General features: G+C 40.6%; 1 protein-coding gene across 6 annotated transcripts in view; it reads right to left on the bottom strand.

The window, feature by feature from the left end:
- Nucleotides 1-22,400, bottom strand: part of FAM13A (family with sequence similarity 13 member A) — a 124,064-nt gene that overhangs the window by 74,924 nt on the left and 26,740 nt on the right. For all 6 annotated transcript variants that reach the window (XM_048304099.1, XM_048304097.1, XM_048304096.1 and 3 more), the window contains exon 6: nucleotides 45-217. In XM_048304099.1, coding sequence (XP_048160056.1) covers nucleotides 45-217 — 173 coding nt within the window. The remainder of the gene's footprint in view (nucleotides 1-44; nucleotides 218-22,400) is intronic.

Below are 22,400 nucleotides of genomic sequence, written 5' to 3'. Positions count from 1 at the left end.
ACAAAACAAAGAGACAAACACAAAGACAAAAAAAGAACACTAACCTGGAGAAAAACACATCATTGTTAACGAAGGAGATTTCATCTGCTAAGTCCATCTCCTTCCCACGTGAACCACTGTCTGTTAATTGGAGGCTGACTCGAGGTATTCCGTCTGACTGGCCTGGTTGTGGCAATAGGCACGTTTGGTTGGGTCGTTCCGTTGGGGGTTTGGTCATCTACAGAAGCAAGGAGAGAGAAAATTGAAATGTGAAGAGAAGAAAGGCCAGAACAGCCTTTTCACATAATCTGTAACTGAAAGATATTCCATACCAGTGTGCAAACATCAAAGATGACAAATTGCAAAACAGTATTACAAAATACAGATAAATCAAACACTCAGCTTGATAAAGATTATTTAAAGAAGAATAAAGGCATGTCTATTGAAAGAGCAGAAGCAAGAAAAAAATTAAGAAAAGAAAGGTAAGTGAAATAAATACTTATTTTCTGTATCACAGCAGATAGACTAAAAAAGTTTGCACTGAATTTGCTTCTTGACCACTGGAGAAACAGATGGTACCAGCAAATATATACCCCTGCTCAACCCCCTTCCCACACTTTTTAATGACAGTTGATATCAACATGTGCTCTAAGAATTCTTAGGGGAGAAGAAGAGCAAGTTCAGAGGTCTGGCCCTTATTTTACAGCAAACATTGAACCTAACCTTTGTGATTACACTCAGTTTTCTCTTGTGCTCACTTCTGGTTTTAGCCTTTGCAAGATCCCATGGCTGGGAGTTTCACAACATTGTTACACATTGATTAAAATCGATTAAAAAGTACTTCTATTTTAGGTATGGTGACATAATCTTTCCCTTGGCTTTGAATTATGAGAATTTGCCAGTAACTGTTCCGTAACCACCTTCCCCATACCATTCTTGACTTTATACTGCTCCAGTAGTGGTCTCTAATCAGACAGAAAAATATGAGTTTATATAGTCTCTCATTTTACAGGAGTCATGCTCATGTGTTTGATCATTTTTGCTGCTTTTCTCTACACCTTTTCACGTTGTATTAAGTCCTTTCTAAAATGCAGTCAGAACTGCATGTGGCATTAGATATGAAGGCAGATTTAGAGGTGGCTTCTCATGAAAATCTAACCTTTTATTTGCTTTCATGATTGCTTAATTTGGAGCTCATCGGTATACACATTTATACAATCTGTGGGGTTTCATTGACATAGTTAGCACATAGTGATGGAAACTCCACTAACCAGTTTTGCACCCAATACAGAGTAAATTAGAAGCCTTCTGAAAGTCTTTGTAGCCAGATTTTAGTTTTTCCTACCTTGAATACTTTTCTATTAGCAGTACATTCAGTATTTCCTAGGTCATTATGGAAGCAGTTAAATAGCACAGATTCCAACTAAGATCCTTAAGGGACTTCTCAGAAAGTGATAAACCAATCATATCTTTTTAGGGCTTTCTAGTTATTAATCCATAAAAAGTCTTTCTTTCTAATCACAAGATATCTTTGCTTCCGTTGACAATCCCATGAAAACCTTCTGAAAATTCAAATGCACTACACTGACTATACCTATGCACATGTTCACAGGCCCTTCTGTAACCATTTTTTCTCTAAAGAAGTAATGCTGGTGCCTCCTAATGACTTTAATTATCCATTTGTGTCTTAGTTCTGCTGCCTGCTGTAGTTGTTACAAATCTGCTGGACAGTAAATCAGAATTTCTGAACTCCTTTTCACACCTGTCTTACCCTAAGGTTTTTTGTAAAATTCATTTTACTTCTGTTTCCAGTGCTTTGTTTCACTCACAGTTGCTTTCAAATGCTTTGTGCGTGTTGAAAAGTTTCATGGGACAGAAGGCTGCTTCTTACTGAGCTTTGAAGATAATAAAATGAAAAATAAAACATTTATCAGTGCAAAGGGAAATCAGAGAGAGATGTTGAGAGAGCTTCCCAGTTTTAGCCTCTGGACCGCTTGCTCTGAGTAAGATCCTGACTTTTCTGACGTCAGTGGGCATTTTTCCTGAAGTCAGCATCTCACCTTTGAACCACTGCTGGTTCCAGCAGTACTCTGTTAGCCCATCACCTGCAGCAGTCTCCAGCTGTTGGAACCACGGGAACTGGGCACAAAGCACATGGACACCAGGCAGTGCCTCTCAGCTGGTACAAAACAGCAGCAGTGCTGTGATTTAAATGGGGAAAACCACGTCTTTGGGGAGGAAGGGAGACAGGGAGCTACACAATGGCAACATTACAGGAGAGAATCACAACAGGAGGCACTAGGGCCTGAAGGCACTGACTCACTGAAGAGGCCAACCCCCACCTGGCTACAACCTCCTTTCAAGTACGTATAAAGAGCAATAACAACACCCCTCTACCTCCTTTTCTCCAGGCTAAACAAGCCCAGCTCATGAACATATGACCTGCTGCAGACTGAGATGCCTAATGTGGTGTGGCATCTGTCAAAGCAGCATTTTGTCCCTGTCGAAATCTAACCACTAAGCAAACACATATCTATAAATCTTTGCAAATACATAAAAAGCTTCACTTTGGAAGATGACACCAATAAATTCAAGGACAAGCCTAGAGAGCAGTGATGCTTTGGCTGAAGAAAAAATAATTTGATTTTTGTTTCCTGAGAATTTTTTCTCTGGTGATGCTTAACCTCAAATTGCATTTGACAAAAAACAGACTCAGCCTGAAGCAGGTATGTTGTGGGCTGTTACACCATAGCTACAGGCTGTGGCCACTAAAAGCATGGGCTCTGCTTAAGTTTGCTACTCTGTAATTTAAAATACACCTTCATTCTCAGCTAAATACAAGCAAAATAGCATCAGGTGCTACTGACAATCAAAGGGACAAGAAAAGATAATAAAACCACCAAAGAACTGAAAACTACACGGAAATAATACACCATACATCCCGCATTTGGCTTTCGAGTTTTGTTGTCTCAAAGTTCAGATGCAAGGAACTGTGTCTGCAGTTGTAATAGAGACTAGTCAGTTTTATGACCAGTATAAACATGCATCATGATGGGTGTTGAAGAAAGTGCAAAAAAACCTTTCACCTGGAGGCACAAGCTGACCAGTCAAGTGACATCATCCCACACAATAATACCACCAAGATTCTTCATAACTGACTGGGTGCATCACAGGGATGTTTCATCTCCCTGTGAGGTGTCAGAAGCTCCTGGGTTCAAAGATCAAAGATAAACATGACATATTCTAAAGATCTGACGTGGTGTGCTGACTAACCTTTCTCTGTTCTTGAAGAACATGAGCTGCTCCACATGAGTCTGGAGAGCTCTGTGCATATGAATCAACGTGGTTTATAGACACGGATCCTTAGCACAGGTCATCCTGCTTTTCTGAGTACCACACTCATGTTCTCAAGTAAGAAAATCAACAACTTCCAGTATCTCAAGCTGTGCGTGAACATGTAAATAATTGGACAATTCATACCCATCTGAGTTAAGTAACCGTGAAGTCTAAATGCAGATCTTTTGGAAGAAACTAGCTGTGAGTTTATATTTAAATATCATCATAGAAAGGATAATAAAGACATTTCTATAAAGTAATCCTCAAAAAACCCACCAGGTATTTAAAACATACACAGCACATTCTTTTGTTTAAAGGTGCATGAACGCAGTACTCTTCCAGACAAGAGAAACCTCCCTCAAAAACTTGCTTAATACACAAATGGAATCTTTAGAGTTGTCCACCAAAACAAAGAGGTCCATATTATTTTTTGAAAGGCTTCATACTTTGTCACCCTAGTGCTCTTTCAACTTACAAGTTGTCTGTATCAATACAAATATCCCATGGAATAGAAAAAGGTACGTTTCTTTGCAAAAACCCAGGCATAGCCAAGCAATGCATGGAAATTTGGAACACTGGTTTCTTTCTCACTCTAGTCTCAATCTGGCTAGCTATCAGCATAAAGCTTTAATGTCAGTCTATCCACTCATCAGCATTACCTCTGCTTCATGAAGGACTGAGAAAAGGAGAACATTAGCCAGCTGTAACTCATACCTGACAGCTAATCAACCTAATTCAACCAGTTCTGCCCAGTCAAACAACCACGGAATGAGCCACCTGCCAAAGTCACCCACAGTTGGTATTCAGCCACTGAAACCTTGAAACAAATATATTCCACTCACTCCATTCATACACAGAGCTGTAAGCTCTCTGCCAAAGTTAATGGTAATGACAATTACACCAGGCCTTGTTTGGAGACACAGATTTTGCCAGAGGGTTTAAGTCATCCTGAATTTCCCCAGAGAACCTGGTGGAAATTCCTGCTGAGACAGCAAATCCCTTCAAGTCATTCAGTGAACAGACCAAGTATTTACGCTGTACTTGTGGTGTTCTCCAAAATTCCATACTGCAGCCAGTTCTCACACAACACTGCTCCACCACCATTTTATTGCAGTAAGGGACTTCTGGGATGAATCTGGATGGGATAAATCTCCTGCAGCTGTGAATACCAGATATACTTCAGGCCCAAAGGACTTTCAAAGGCAGGGATAAATCCACAGGGAGATTCTTCAGTTACATTCATCTTACACTTCTTATATTATTCTCTCACTTTCTATTCCTATGCTCCTACTGAGGGTGTGATTACATTACTGGCCATGGCACAGAATTTCTGTGTGTGAGGAAGCAAGTGCTAAAGTCATGGTTTGAATGCTATGTGGACTACACTAGTAGGGACAAAGAAGTCAGAGAGGCTGTGGAACAACATAATCCAAACATACCTGAATTATGCTGCCATTTTTTTTCCATAACAGTAGAGCTAAAAGCAAGGGAAGAACTACAGATGTTATCTGCTGGACTTCTGCAAGGCCTTTGACACAGCCTCCACCACATCCTTCTCTCCAAATTGCAGAGACATAGATTCGATGGATGGACTGTTTGGTGGATGAGGATTGGCTGGATGGTTGCATCCAGAGAGGAGTTGTCAAGGGCTCAATGTCCCAGTCGAGACTGGTGACAAGTGGCGTCCCTCACCACAGATGTCTTCAGTAGGGCTGCTGTCTTACTTAAAATGGGCTTGTGCCCAAATACTTCCCCAAAACATAGATTCTATTCAGAAAGTAATGAAATGTAAAAATGTCACTAAAAGGCACCTTGATTCATCACTTCACCTACAACCTACAATACTGACTTTAAAACCACATAGGTATATTACAGTTGTGAAGTTCTTCTCGAATTAAAGATGCCTCAACATAAATTACTGACACTGGGAAACAAAGATCAATAGCTCTGTAATCATTCCAGGTTTAGCAGAGTCAACATACTTGAAAAATATTTCACTTACCAACTCTCTTCCACACTCAGAACCAAGCCTGAAATCCTTCCTTGATTAACTCCCATGCTGTAACCATAAAGTCACGATAAATGTGGTCATCTTTACAATATGTGCAGCTGCCACTGCCAAATTTGGATTTCTCTTACTCTACTTGTATTTTTAGGCATTGGATGACTAAAACACCTCCTCCGCACTCCGCTCTTCTCAGATATCAAAGTTAAAAATTTGATGCAACCCTAAAGTGTATGAAGCTTTAAAGTTCTATGAAATTCTGATGTTCTATGCAAGTTCAGATGTCTTAATGAGAGCAAGACTCTTTGGAATCAAAGAGCTGAGTATTATCTTCCTTTAAACCACATCCCAGTCCTGCTTGTCCAACTTAATTTCCTTTTATGACAAGGTAATCCATCTAGTTGATCAAGGGAATCCTTTGGATTTCAGTAAAGCTTTTGATACTGCCTCTCACAGGATCCTGGACAAAATGTGCAGCACTCAGCTGGATAAACACATCATGGGACGGGTGAGCAACTGGCTCATGGGTTTGGCACAAAGGGTTACAGTGAATGGGATGACATCAGACTGGGGACCTGTCACCAGTGGGGTTCCACAGGGCCCAATCTTAGGCTCTGTACTCTTCAACATCTTCATTAACTACTTGGACACAGGACTTTAAGGAATACTAAGTAAGTTTGCAGAGGACACTAAATTGGGAGAAGCTATTGACTTCCTCGAAGGCAGGGAGTCCCTGCAGAGAGACCTCAACAAATCAGAGGGCTGGGCAATCACCAACCATGTGAAGTTCAGCAAGGAAAAGTGCAGGATTCTGCACCAGGGATGGGACAACCTTGGATGTACAGACAGGCTGGGGAATGAGATGCTGGAAGGCAGCGCTGCAGAAAGGGACCTGGGAGTCCTGGTCGATGGCAAGTTGAACACGAGTCAGCAGTGCCCTGGCAGCCAGGAGGGACAACCCTGTCCTGGGGGGCACCAGGCACAGCATCGCCAGCTGGGCAAGGGAGAGGACTGTCCTGCTCTGCTCTGCACAGGGGCAGCCTCACCTCCAGTGCTGGGGGCAGTTCTAGGTGCCACAATGTAAGGAAGATATTGAGCTATCAGAGAGTGTCCAAAGGAAGGCAATGAAGATGATGAAAGGCCTGAAGGAAAGCCATATGAGGAGCAGCTGGCCTGTTCAGCCTGCAGAAGAGGATACTGAGGGGAGACCTCATTGCAGTCTGCAACCTCTCATGAGGGGAAGAGGAGGGGCAGACGCTGATCTTGTCTCCGTGGTGAGCAGTGACAGGACAGAGGGAATGGCCAGAAGTTGTGCCAGGGGAAGTTTAGTTTGGATATCAGAAAAAGGTTCTTCACCCAGACGGTGACTGGGCACTGGAACAGGCTCCCCAGGGCAGTAGTCACAGCACCAGCCTGACAGAGCTCAGGAAACAACACCAGAGCCTCCATATTTGACTAAAGCCACAGTGAACAGCAGAACTGCTTAAATGCTTGAAAGTAAACACACACTTTGCTAACACTGCTCGATTCCAGAGGTAAGAAGCTAGCAAATGCTCTCAGAAAGTCTATGAAATTCAAGCACAGCTCTGCAGATACAGCATTTCTAGCTCCAAAGGTAGTTTACTTGTCACTGGCTGTGAATCCCATAATTTTGTTTCAGTAAACTCTCAAGGTCAAAATCATGTCTCTTATAAACCAAAGCAGATTCAGTGAACAAATTCCAAATTTCCCCTGAAGGCTAAACATTAAACTTGCACACTCCAGAAAGATGTAATCTGAACCCAAAGCTATCCTGTCCTAAAAACATTCAAAATTAAGCAATCAACCCAGTAGTAAGTTTATCTTAACCTGTGACTCTGCATGGTGCACACACAACAGGAGGTTTTTGAAGTGAACCAGCAGCACCTTAAGGCCCTTTTTCTGCAGGAGGTCAGGCACATTTGCCTAAGGGAATCCCTTCAGCCTCCTGCCCTGTGCAGCTCTCCAGGCAGCTTTGTCAAAATGCTGCAGGCGTGCAGCCTGCATGGGATGTAGGCCAAAAAGCAACAAGATGTACGGGCCTCAAGCCAGAAGATACAACCAGCTCCCAGCAGTCACTGACTGCTGCCTGGCATCTGTTTGCCAAAGGAAATGCAGCGCAGGCAGTGTTCTGAACTGAGGTGAAGAGAGCTTTATCCAGGTGGAGAGGAAAGAGTGGGATTGATGTAGACTTTGCAGATCAGGGGTCCTAGGAATCTCAGCAAAAGGCATGTTGAGGACTCCCTGGTGGATTAAATAAAACCAAAAAGCTCAAAAGCAAAACAAGCATGCATGATTTTACAGTGGAGAGATACGATAGCCCATCATCTTATCATCTCTGTGCAGCAACAAACCTTATGGCCTCTTGAAAAACACAAAAATCCAGCCTCAGTCACAATCCTGAATGTATCCCACAAGGATACTGGAAGTTATTCACATCCAAATCCTAGAGTTCTGACTACACTTCTGGGACACTGCTCCTCTTGGAATAACTTCTGCCTTTCATCCACTTTGGACTCTCTTAGCTTGAATAGATAATGCATCAAAAGTAAGAAGCACAAATATGGTCAGATGATCACACTCAGGAGAAATGCAGGAATGAACTTAGAAGGCTGACTATGGTGACAATTCCTGCTCTCAGCTTCCCACAGGGCAGACTTCCTGCTCATGTCTATATTCACCTGCCCATTCAAAACAATAGTGAGAGCAAGAAAAATTATGGTAAGTTACTGTAGTTACAATGGGCATGATGTGGTATTTCAGTGTATTCTTAAAATAAATGTGAATGAATCCTAAAGCAAATGCTCTGTAACTCTCTGCTCTGCTGTTAAAGGGCAAACGTTAATGAGCCCATCAAAAGCCAGAGAACAAAGGTAAGTCAGTACAGTGCCCATTACATTCCTCCATCCTTCCTGCTGGCCAACTGTTTGAGCTGTAAACAAGTAAGTGTTTGCCAAAGGATTTCTTCATTAGAAAAATGTGAAGCTGCGCCAAAATTCTGAGCTGTTTCACTTAAGTCCATGTAAGTAGGTTGAAAAGTTTAAAACAAGCTGTTAAGAAACCTGTCTTTCTCCATGTATGGTGTTTCTCCTGTTCACAGCATGACAATGAATTACACAGTAATGAAAGAATTTGCTCCCTAAAAGACAGTGTTGGCACTGGTCTGAACTGTGCTATATCCCATAAAGTGCAGGCAGATCCTTCAAGGAAAACAGATTGTTTTACCTCTGTATTTCTCCTAGCCTACATTACCATATGGCCAACTCATTAACCAGGGAACTTGAACAACTGAGTAGACGACTGTAAAGGCTGACTCCAGCTCCCACTCCTCAATCTCTTTTCCTTCTCAGCAATAAAGAATGCTGTTTACAAACTCTGTAATAAAAGCAGGTTCAAGCCTTAGGAATTTTGAACAGAGGTGGAGCAGCACTCTCAGGCATACCAATAAACTGGCACTAAACGTGCCCAAGCTCATTTTTATGGCCCTCTGAATCAACACTGGGTAACAGAGATAAGCTGAGACTCCACTAGAAATTCCACCAGACCACGTAACAATCTAGCAACAAAAGGACAGGAATGATTCGGTTCTTGGGTCATTCACCTCTGAACTAGAAAAGGAGTTAAAAATACATTCTGTACTCTAACAGAACTTTCAAGGTGATCTCATACGTGTTCTCTATCTCCCATTTTCATGGCATTGTATCTTCATTACAACTATACCTCCAGTTGTAAGCACAAGTCATCGCAGACAAATGACTCAAGTGAATCACGTAGGTGTGTTAGATCATTGTTCTGTCACTTACTAGCAAAAGTTAGAAATCAACATTCCTGCAGTTAACGGAGGACTAGGCTTGCCACTGACTGAATACTAGTAAGATAAGCATGCAATAATCAGAGATTTTAGGAATCATGCAGTACAAGAATTGCTTTTATTATGTTGAACAGAGATGAAAAATGAGAACAGAAGTGCATGAACTAAAAGCAGAAAAACCTGTGATAGCACACTATTAACTGCTCCACCATGGATTCTGCAGCAGCACATGTAGATTCACGTGTTTCAGTATGAAACACATTTAATTTGCACAAAATAGTACTTCCAAGGGAGCAGGAGATCCATATACTGGGAACACAGCAAACAGCACTAGCTAATAACCTATTAAACATTAACCTCCAAAAGTCTGCTAAATGCAGGCTCTGGCAAGAGGTCTTAACTGCACTGGGTGGAATGCACACAAGTATATTTTTCTGGTTCTCTAAGGAAAGATCTTATTTACAGTTGATTCCAACACTTGCAAATCTCCTGCTGATTCCCTACCGTCCTTCAATTCATGCTGGGTTTTACAAGGCAAACATTACTATAAGATTACACCACTCCTCCTACAAACTGGCTGTTTTCTCTAACTGTACAGCACATCTTTATGTTAATTAAGACAAGGGGAAGAACTTACCATCATTAACATGAAAGATGTAAGTTGAAAGACAAAACAAAACCTACTAGGAATATGAGGCAGGCCTAACAGTCACATTTGCAGGCTGTCCAAGTTCCCAGGCTACTTGGAAAACTTACAAACAAACAAAACCAGAATCTCAAACACAGTTTAAGCTGAGAATCCACTGCTGTCAGTGTTTTGTTCTTGCATATTTGCTCCTGAAGGACTGGCAGTATGTTTGATTTTACCCTTTAAAATCCAGGAAGTAGAAAGAATGCGCTCATTTCCAATAACATGTCGTACTTCAGTAACTAAGCATATTTTGGAATATATTTTGTTTTTCCAAACATCCTGTGAACTTGCAGATCAAAAAGTTAATTCAATTAAGATATTTTTGGCCACAGTTAAACTGATTCCTAACTCTATTACATAGATTAAATAACTGTACATGTTCAGGAATGTGACTCTTGCTCTCAGAACACTCTTTGGTATTGGGATTCAATAAACCTAAATTGTAATTTTCAAATGCAAGTATTTAAAGTCAGGCACTTGCATTCCACACAGAGTAGTAAAACTGACAAAATTTAGTCAGGTCACACTTGCAAGGACTTAAAGAGCACTTGTCTATCTGCGTTTCTGGTAAGGACGTAAGCAATTACATCAACCTTCATACTTGCATTAAAAAAATAACATTATTACATAACTACCTATATGCATTTCAGTGCATCTTTGAATTACTGAAGCTTGAGAATTCATTGAGATTTCTGTTTATTCATTTTTAGCATTGCTTGTGAAATTCTTGAAACAAAGGGATGAAATCTGTTGTGCTTTAAGGCCCGATTTCCCTTAAGACCAATTATGTGGCTCCTGTACAACTGGGATAAATGAACTTAGAGCCACAAAATGACTAGCATGGAGAAGTCCTACCTGAGCATCACTCTTCTAGAACATTACAAATCACCAGAGAATGCTCTAAGAAGTATGGCTTATTAACAATTGCATACTTTCCATTCTCACATGAAGAAAAAAATCTCCAGTGCAGCACACTGGATACAAAACAAACTTTGTTTTGTTCAACTGGGTGTATTCAACAATCAGCATTAACTGTCTACACCTGGAAAGTTACCCAAGCCCTGCTTACTGTCAACAGCTGCCAGCAACCACCTCTCCATCTCATACTTCCCAACACCTGCCCAAACTAGAGTACCTGCTCATGATGGTATCAAGTCCCCCCACAGTTACTAAGGGAACTTTTCTACTATGAAGAGTACTTGGGCCAAAGTAAGGAATCAGCATCTGTACAGGACACTGTCAAATCCCAGGTTTTGATCGTTAAGTTTCTTTAATGATTTTCACACAAGAATTGAGAAAATCACACAGAAAGCCAGAGAACATTTTATTTCCTAACTTTGACAGGCAATATTTATTGGCAAATAGTGCAGTCAGAAGTCTGTCAGCATAAAGCAAAGCTTTTAGTCATCTCCTACATCTGCAAATGTGGCAAATTTAGAGACCTGCAGGTCCTCCTAACCTTACATTATAATAATAAACTGTACTAGTTCCCTTATCCATTGCCATTATTAAGTAAGAGGGATTCATACAGCATACTTGTATCTTACACTGTTACCAGATTTGGATGCAAAGCTCAAAACAACAGAATACGACCATCACTTTTAACCCTTTTCACACCAAGATGTTGAATGAGCATAAAATTTGTTATGTTTTAGCTTCAGTCAACTGTAGTTATGGACATACTGAACAGTGCAGTCAATTTAATGTCCTTTGTATTTGTAGCATGCTACCACACTGTAACACAAGACTTTAAATGCATCTGATTATGACTGCTTAAGGAAGGAATTAGGAAACAAAATAGCTACTAACAACAATGGCTATACATTGTGCTGTATTTTAATAACAACGATAAACTTATTTGTTGATAAGATGATATTCCAAGTTATCTTTGGAACAATCTCATTATTAATGCTGTGCTCATCCTCTCTTTCCTACTTGATTCATTAATTACTCTGTTTCTGGTCTCACAAGCTGCATAATCAGAGGAAACTGGCCTTGGGATTCTCAGTTCAAGTTTTAAATGCTTCTGGAAAGCACCAGATCTATTTTTCAGCTGTTAATACATAGAAGACCACCTTAATCAAAATAAACTTGAACTTTAATCAATGTGAAACTTTTTCTTAATTAAAGCACAGACCAGTTTTTTTTACAGAAACATGGAGTCAGAGTCCCTTCTGCAATAAAGAATGTGCCACTCTGACTTCACCAAAATGTCATCCAATTTACTTCATCAAAGTGTTTGGCCTTGTGCCCCAAAAGAGGAAAGCTATTACATGGGATTGCTCACTGACTCTGTGCAAGGGCTTTGACAGAAAAAACAGTTGTTGTCAACGCAATGATTAGGGCTGCAAATACCAGTGATAATTTTTCATCAAGCAGAAATCCCCCAACCACCATGGTAGCTTGTAGGGGTCATGGGTGGTGGAGATGTGGAGATGTTCTGTTCGATTGTTCACTATGCCCTTCAGTTCAAAGAAAAAAAAAAAAAGGGAGAAAAAAAATCAGCTGACCTTCAAATGACACCAGTGAAAGCCATGTTTATAACAAACAAAAGGAGTCAGTTCTTCACGTGAGGGGAAGCAATTTGTGGCACACTTTTCCAGATGATATGTTGGAAGCGAAAAGATTACACACGTGCGAGAGACACCCAGGACAATTACTCTGGACATCACTAAATACACAAACCATATCAAAAGCAGGAAAACTTCCAAGAATAGTCACAAATGGGTAGCAAAAAGGGAGGAAACACCTTGCTGCCTTGTCCTTCTCCTCCCTTGACATCTGCTTATGGGCAGTGCTGGAAGCAGGACACTGGGCTGGATGGATCCCCAGTGTGAGCCAGCACAGCCACTCTCATGTATGATGAGCAGCCATTAAGAGGATTATTCAGTGAATTCCATGCTGCAAATGACTGCAGGAATGATGCATTAGCTGATTGCATCGGGACAGACTGCAACAGCTGACTCTTTACTGGGTCAGCAGCTGTACAGCACAGAGGAGGGAATATTCTATTTCCCTCCACCTAACACTGCAGTGCAGCCTTTGCCTCAGGCAGGTGTCACCAGGGTCACACCTGCAGATTTTCCCGAGGCCACAACAGTGTTGTGCATGGAGCAGTGCAAAAGAAACAGTGAATTTAAGAGTTCCTGGATCTCCCCTTATTTGATGTTGGGATGGCAAATACATGCCCCCCCCCCCGTACTAAGTTCCCTGCTGCACAGCAGGGCAGGTGTGTCATGCAGCAGTGCTGTCAGAGTTACAGACTGCTCTCCTTACTCCTAAGATGAAGACAATATGGAATCTCTTCCCCTCTGTGACCATGCAAAATAGCTCATGGCTGATTAAGGCTACAAAAGACATGCAAAGCACCAAATAATCTGTATTTCTAAGATGAAAACTGTGTGGCCAATGGTACGGAGATCTTCAAAGGCATTTTTTAATTCACATGGTCAGAGGTATTTTCATGACTGTTAACTGGATGGAATAACTGATTTTTATTCAGTTATCAGTTCACAGAGCCATTGTTCAGTGGCACAGATACCTTCAGGAAAAATACAGAAAATTATTTAATGTGAACAGTAACTGAAAAAAAAAATAAAAATCTCTTCACAATGTATTAGGCATCCCTTCCATTTTGTACTCAGAAACTGATGAAAACATCATTGTTAAAGGGGGAACAATGTCAGTAAATAATACTAAACAAACCAGGTAACACACGTTGAAACATCTAGTATTTATATATGAGTTTTTTGCCTTGCTATTAGCATATAAATACTGGGTCAGTTTCCTCCTGTCTGCTGTTCTGCCTTGCCAATGTTTACCCTATACTTTAATAACTGGAATTCAGCATAGCCGTTTCAGATAGAAGTGATAAAAAGGAGAATCTCACTGCAAAAAAACTGCATCACTGCTTTTCAATATAGAACTAATACCCTATTCAGTTCAACTTTCATTTCCTTTTGTTCTTCCAAGACTATTTATATATATGACCTTTTACCTGAGACCATATCTCTCAATAAACAGCTAAATGCTACTCTGTTTCACATCAGTACAACCTTAACCCACTGCACTCACTGCCGTAAAACACATACAAAGGTCACGAGCTGATACGTAAGCAAGACAGAGATGTGGAAATCCATTATTTTTGGAGAGGACTACAATAGGGAAAAGGAAATGACAAACATAGTAACAATCCCGTGATGCAACTCAATGCCATCAACTCCATCTGTGGAATCTTGTGGTAGTTTCCAGGAGAAAGAGTAAAATGCATCTCCAGCCATGCAGAAGGACTCATAACAGAATGCTACAGGAAGTTAAACTGGTAGTGCCAGGATCAAACATAATTCCAGAATTTGTAAAAGGTTACAAAGACTTCACTAAGGGAAAATACTCATCTTCCATGCCCATGTCCACAATCTGCAATTAAAACATCCCTGTGTTATCAACACTGTTTCCAGCACAAATCCAAAACACAGCCCCACACCAGCTGCAATGAAGAAACTTAACTCTACTCAAGCCTAAACCAGCACATCATCATATATAAGCTTGCAGGGGGTTAAGGTGTCAGTGACCACACCCGTCTGAGATACAAATAAGAAGCCTGTAGCAGAACTTAAGATCAAAAAAACCAAATTAAACATTTACAAAGTGGCACAAGAGGACTTCTCTCTTGCTGGGTTTACCTAACTCTGTGTATATGCGCACAGATGCGTTCAGTAACAACAGAGCTCAGAGCAGTTCCACGGAATATTTTATTCTACCTTTCAGTTTTGAAAACTGGAATTTGATTTATCTATTTTCCTGTAATATTATTCATAAATGGAATCTAAAAGAAAGCTATGACCTAGATATGGGAAAAATACAGGCTCTCCAGATCTGCATCTCTCATTACAGTTGCTTAAACTCAGTCTTGAAAAAGCGAAATTGTATTTTCAGATCTAAAAATCAAAATACTCACAAGGAAAAAAGTTTTTCACACAAGGAATTCAGCAACGTTACTTTCAGAAGAAGTATCTGATCTGCAGTAAATTAGGGAGTCCTGAGTGTCGCGATATTGGTCTAGTTACTTGTGTAAGATTCTCAGCACACAAAGAACAGACCCCTTTCTTAACAGTGAAACTGAGATGTTCACTGCTGGCAATTAAGGTCGAATGCTGCTGAGATCTGCTGGATATATCAGATTTTCAAGAGCATACATATCCACACATTAGGAGCATCTGGCACCTTGTGTCCCATGCATCACATGCTCCTGTTGCTCTCAGACTGCCCTGAGCCCAGTTTAAGGACACAAGCTTTGGGGCACTAGAAATATTACAAGGCACAGCAGGGTGTATGAATCAACTTCTGGATAAACTGTGATCACCACAGTGCTCACAGGAGGGATTTTCAAAAACCCATAGAACTTATACTGAAGCCAGCGAGCATTTCACTGCTCTTAATATAGGAAAAATAATTAATTTAGTGCTGGCTTCTTCTGAAGCTACCACCTTGAGAGTATTCCAGATAACGGCAGAGGCCAGCAAGAATTAAATGCCACAAGCAGAAAAATCTCTCACACTTCTTTACTTTGGATCAGTTCCAACTGCCTGCAATGTGTCCTTGTCACAAAGACAACACTGACTGCTGATTCATACAGAGGGGATAATGATGATCATTTTGCATAACCTGATTAACTGAATGACTAATTAAGGAAAAGCAGAATAAACATTAAGGAATCGAAACAGGAGGAACTGAGAGATTTGTCTTAGTTGAAAAATTTTCACCTTCTTGCTAATCTCCTTTTTCCCCCATGGGTGCAGCAAAGATGCTCAGAAACAGCTGGCTACATGAAGCTCACATGCTTATTTTACCGTACCCTGTTTCTTGGTGCTTTGATGCCTCCCTTTTGAAAGATGATGATGTCCTGACTGAGATGGACTGCTCCCAAGTGCTAAATTACAATGTCATACCCCTTGAAAAAAACAAATAACCAAAACCCCCACAACAAAACAAAAAAACAACAACCAAAAAACCCACAAATAAACCCAAATCATCAGACAATGGATGAAAAACATTTCAAATAAAACAAGAGCAAGTACAGACCAGGACACACATGCACATATGGATGTTATTTTCCCTGCATTTTAGCTATGTGGAATTATCATGGGACAATGATAGTTATCAACGAGTGTTTGTTTCAAGAAAAAACTCAGAGAGCAAAAGCAAAATTCCTAAGCACGTCAACTGCAAAATTTGTCAGCTATATTAAAACAATTTACAGTATACTAGAAGTATGGACAGCAGGAGAGAAAGTGACATTAGTTATGCACGTCTTTCCTTTATATGTCCTAAATCTTGGCAAATTTCTTCTTATAATGTGTTAAAATGAAAAAATTGGTAGTGAAATTCTAGCAAAATAAGTATCAGCATAATAATGTATTACTTTATAGAGTTTAGCATTAGCATATTTGTGTAAATATTTGTGTAAATATTTAGGACTGCATTTAGTAACACCACAAGTGACAGATTTATAATCCTGTAAATGCTTCAGTGAATTTCAAGAGCAGAAACATTCTGGTTTAATAATACATACACAGAGTTGTCAAAACCAGCAGAGCTAGAAGCACTGGAAAGCTATTTCAGAATTGCACAAGGAATTGTTCAGGGTTTTTTTTACCTGCCTTTCTGAATCCCAGCCTAAACATAACCATCCTCCTCACTCCAGACTGAATTTCCTGTAGGTGAAGGGTCTGGAGGCTTATAAACTTTCCCCTACAAATCTCATATTGCTCATTTCCTGTCAGCTCACATCTTAAAATGTCATTCTGGCTGAATCACTATACACCCTTACTATAAACATGCCCATCTGCTCACTGGTGGACAACTGCAAAGTGAATCCTAGCTGAAGAAATACTAAACAAAAAAATGGAGACAGACTTCCACAGGTGCTCCTTCTCCTCATGCACTTTCCCACCCTTCTTCACATCTCCCATGTGATCCCACTCCTACTCTTGGGGGCTCCCTAGTCCATGCAGGAGCAAACTGGCATGACTTGCCCAAATAAGGGGACACAGCACAAAATGGAATTGTTCGTTCAGATCTTCGGAAAGGATTTCCAAAGATCCGTTCCCGCTGTTTCCTGATGGGAAAGAATTAATCCAGTACTGAAAGCCGATCATTAACACGATGCTAAAATGGTCCCGGACATGAAAGAAGAATAAAGGAAAGTATCTCGACCCTGCAGGCTTATCCAGGGCAGTGTAACATGGATTAGAAACGGATGCCTTCTTTCCTGACGTAAATGAGGGGCTGCTCTTGTTTGTGCTGAGTGTGTAACCCTGAGGTGACAGGGAGAGGGACTTATTAGAGGGAGCCCACTCAGTCATGGAGTTGGTGAGTTCTCAGAAGTTTCTCCCAGATCTTGCAAAGAGATTAGAACCTCATGCTATAGCTGAAGAAGGGAAAAAAGCATTTATAAGTGAAGATCTACTTTTGCTCATGGGGGGAAATCGGCTGAAACACTGTGGCTTTCAGTGGAGGTGGACATTTACAACTGACTGCAGAGGGACCAGTCAAGCCAAGATGGAGAACTGTGTGACTATCTCACCTTTCCTACCTCTCCTCAGAGATGAAGGCTCAAATCTTATCTCAGGCTGAATGATCTGCTCAGAGTGTTCAATGGGAAGGAGCAAGCATTCCACTTTAAGCTAAGTTAGCTGGAGCACTCTCCTTGACAAAATAAAAAATGCACTTAGGGGTCTTGCCTGGCTGGGATGGGCACTGCACACCTTGCACACAGCAAGCACCAAGAGTTGCAGCCACACCTGCAGCAGCAGGTTGCCTGCATGTCAGAAATCTGAGAGCAGGCTTGCACAACGCTGTGTGTGCACCTGTGCTGCCATTTAAAGTGCAAAGAACCACTCTGCCAGCTCATCCTCCCCACTGAAGTGGCAGCTCTGGCTAGCAGACTGGAAACAAACAGGATAAAAATGCAGAAAGGTAATTGCATCTAAAGTAAGAGTTCTTTTGAAACTATTTGTTTTTGCAAAAAATCAGCGAGAGACCAATTTCTGCAGCTCTTCAGGGATTGAAAGCTGCCTGTTCAGAGGGCATCAGAATGCACCTACAATATACTTACAATGATAAAATTGTGCATTTATAGTTTTCCTTGACTTTGTAAGATCGACTTTCAATTCAATTTTCATATTATGTTAATATTATTTTAATGTTATATGAATTTTCCAAGTGTACTTTTTCTTCTGCATCAGGTGAACAGGGTATGTATTCTACCACCCAGCAGGGGAGGAATGAGGAAAGCCTTTTGCATTTCTGTCTCAAACATGTGCTCAAGCCAGGAACAGCATTACATCCTCATAATGTCAGTGCTTGTGTGCCAGTGCAAATATTTATGTGCTCTGAGCTGACTGGTTCTTGAAACTAGAAGTGCTCTGTCAAGAAGGCATTGGAGGGAAAAGGTGAAAATACAATGACTAGGTAACAGATTGTATGTTTTATTTGAAGACAATATTGAGCTATAAACCACGCTATTAAAGGTGACATGTTTCACCTGAAGCCAGTGGAAGGAATAATTCTAGAAATCTCTCAAGAGCGAGTCTCTTAATAGTTTGCCGGCCCAAATTTCCCTTGCAACTTGAACTAAATAAAAATCTTCACTGCCTATCTTTGATCGTTAGAGAAGCCTAATGACTGTTATTCCAAGGTCCCAATTTATTCCAGCTGTAGCAATACACCACTGGCTAGCTGTACAACATAAGACTATATGCAGCTACAGTTCAAACAGCAATTCAAGACCTTCGTATATTAAAGGTCCTTGTTCAAAATTATTATTTCTGTTGTTACTGTAGATTTTGTAAACCTATTTCTTCCAGAAGATTATAAAATTGGCAGTACTGCAACTCAGGACTGACTGATCATTCATTACATGAGTTATCACTCAGTTTAGTAACACAAAAATCTATCAGGATCATATGGATTCACAGTAGGAATTCTGTTCCAAAGCAAAATATAACAATGTTTTCTTAAAAAACCCTGACACTTACAATGTGAAAATGAACAATAGTGCAGATGCACTGACAGAAAATTACCTGCTTACACACAACAGTGCCTAATAAAAACCAGGTATTTATGATCCTGACAACGTGACCATGGAGCAAACACCTAATGAGAACACTCAACCCACTTCACCCATTTCTCTCTAACTAGCAGAGCCTATTGATCAACAGACTGGGACTCCTACTGACCCCTCATGGAGTTAGGAAATTGAAGTGAAGCCTGGATTAAGGATTGCAGTAATAGCTGGCTGCAAATGAGACCTATAAATTCCAACAAACGCCAACTTATTTCAGAATTTAAAGAAAATAAATCAACTCCCATAATTCTTTTATTATAAGGTGTTTCCAAATACAGACATATTTCTGAAGAAAGTACATGTTATACTTCCACCTGCTGGCCACCAAACTGGATGATCATCTGGATATCATTCTATTAGGTGGAGCGAATTCCTTCCATCATGAACCTGACGGTTCAATTTCCCATTGAAATTGAAACTATTCTAAGATGAATTTTCTTTTTCATTAAAATTGCACTTCTAAAAAAATGTAGATGTTTCCAAAGAAACATTTCCCATCATTTCTAATTATAATACTGCAATATGCCTGAGCAATGAGCAAGAGGAGGCTTTACAGCCCTAGGAACAAAGCAGGGACTGGAATGAAACTTGCAGAGATTTCCAGCTGCCTTATTTTCTGAATTATGATCCACTGAGAAAGCAAGCTAAGAAATACTTTTTACCTAGCACAACTAGTCTTTCCCAATGACTGAGCAACCTCTGAAAGAAGAACTGTAACTGGGATAAAGGTGTACCTGTGCCTCCTCAGTGCACACACACAACAAGAATGGCAGTTCAACTATCAGCAGCCCTACAGAATCACATCTCTTTTTCCCATCTCTAACACTAATTAACTTTCAGCCTCTTTAAAACATATTTTCGTTAAGCTGCCACAGTCTGTACCTGATTGAAATGCTCTTGTTCCTTCTGGAAGCCTGCAGCATTGTGGATTTCCCCTAGCTATGACAAATATAGTAAACAAGATGCAACTTGCTCCGCCGGAGCTGTTTTTCCTTTCCAATACACTGCTCCAAGAGTAGCTTGACGCTTCCATGACTTTGTCTAATGATCCACATATTCTTGTTTTCGTTTTAAAAGAGCAGTATTTCCTGCTTTTATTCCACTGATTTTATGACCAAAGTGTGGAAAATCTTAAGATATCCAGACCATGAAGTGTCAGAGTCAGCCAAGTTTGGGAAGATGGTAAATATGACCAAGACATGACACTCCTGTTTTGGGGTGGATAGCATGAGCCACTACTCCCCTGGTTTTCAGTTTAATTAATGATTGAGGGTTGATGTTGACTTCAAAAAAGATTATTATGAGTGGATAATGTCACACAACAGGCACCTAAGCAACCTCAACAACAGCCCAAGACTGCAAGGAAAAGTAAGATTCTCACAACATCTTCAGACACTAACTAGTATGTTCCTCTTTTTCCCGCTGAGATTTCAGCACCAAAGTAAGAGTCTGAAGCCATGAAAAAGAGATAAGAAAAAGCAGGGCTAATTTTGTAATACACTAAGCTAGAAAGGCATCCCAGAGCAATGAGAGAAGGGCATTGTTTGATGTACTTTTTGATGTCTTTCCTTATTTTTTCAAACCATTGTCATTGAATTTCAAATTTTGATTCAAGTTAGTCCTTCTGCAAATGTGTGGCGTTCTTCTGCCTGTATATGAATTTTCATGCTTATAGATGCTCTTTCCAAGCTCTTAATCAAGAAACATCTGGATCAGCATTAATGGCTTCACTCATCATGAGGTCAAACTCTTAAGACAGTGTAAAAACTGACTTTTTTCAAGTACCTCCACCCCCATTTTGGGAATGCTTACTAATGCCAGCATTCCAACCAAGAGAGGAATTAATGGGTGTCCAGGAAAAGGTCTCAATAAATCCTATACCCGAACTATACACTGAGAAGAACACATAAGACAGGTCACATTACCACAAGCCACTGTACTAACCTACAGAAAAAGTTATCTCCACATTCAAGAATGCCAAAGGAAGGATGGCAACGAAATAAGGGCTGTGGAGGGGCCACAGCGTGCATGCAGAGTGACTGGAGATGATGGAAGGTCATGTATCAAGAGTGCTGGAGCTTCTGCACTTCACTACAGACTGCCAGCCTTTCCTCTGGAATGGGAATGAAGGGCTGTCAAGTTTGAGTACAGCAAGAATAGCGGGACGGGGCTGTGGGAATTCAGAGAAAAATGTAAACATGGAAAAGTGAGGAAGGAGTGAGAGTGAAGACAATCATGGGAAAGGTAGCAGTGTAGTGACTCAGGGTGAAATGCTGGCAATGTATTGAGGGATTTGGGGGAAGGGATGATGGAACACCCCAAAAGGAAGTGAATAAGGTCATCTAAATCTCTCCTCACTCTCCTGCTGTTCCCAAAACAGAAGCTAAAAAAGCCACTTAAATAAATGCAGCTGAGTTTGGTAAAGGGCAAGTCCTCATTTCTTCACTTTCCTTGCCATCCACTCCCCCATCCCACCACTGTTCATGCTTGAATGCAACACCCTTAGAATCAACAGGGCCTCAGTTTATGAGAGCATTGTCCTGAGCATCCTACATTTTTCACTGCTTTCAACAGGATTACTTGGAAAATTTCTATCCCCCTACCTGTAGATATATCAATGGCTTTTCCAGAAGCAGCAACTTTGCCTACAAATAGCTTGCTGTTTTCTGGACACTGTGACACAGGTCATGCCAAATAATTCTCTGAGGCATTTGTTCTTTTATTACACAGACCAGCTTCTGCTGTATGTAATGGTTCATGCATTAGCAATCTGGCAGTCACTTTTCTCTACTGAATCTCATTATGATCACTTGATTTGCTCTTCAAGTGTACCATCTCTGTTATACAGATTGGCTAGGATTGGGGATATCTGCTAGGACACAAAAAACATAACCTCTGAGAATAGTATAAAGTGTCCTTTCATAGAGCCATAGAACCACCTGACAAATTTAAAGAAAAACTTTCTTAGTACCTTTGTTACATTAAGTTAGATGATTGTACTTCTTGTGTTTGAGTATGTGCCTTGATTAAGCTAATAACTTCCCACCCAAATTAGACGAACAACAAACAAGGTCAAATTTTTGCAGCTGGCTGCCAGCAGAATTTGGAAAATATCAACAAGGTCCACAGATGCAAACACAATGTGAGCCCTTGTATTCAGCCATGGCTCATTCCTCTCAAGCAATCATCTGTCTCCTGAGGCAAAGCCTCAGTGGGCAACACTTCCCACCTCACTTGAGTAATTACACTTTTAGCATATTTTGTTGGAGTAATTCTGGTTGTCATCGTGTAAGCTGATAGTTTGTATCTCTCAACAGCTGTGGGAAATTTCCCAGATCTCCACCTTTGCGCAATCCCAATTACTACAAGTCCTTAGAACTTAGTGAAAGACTAAGAACCATGAAAGAACTAAGTGAAAGACTTTTGGAACTGG

Source organism: Corvus hawaiiensis, chromosome 5 (genome assembly GCF_020740725.1).
Source record: "Corvus hawaiiensis isolate bCorHaw1 chromosome 5, bCorHaw1.pri.cur, whole genome shotgun sequence".
Classification (NCBI taxonomy): Eukaryota; Metazoa; Chordata; class Aves; order Passeriformes; family Corvidae; genus Corvus; species Corvus hawaiiensis.
This window is presented reverse-complemented; position numbering and strand designations above follow the sequence as displayed.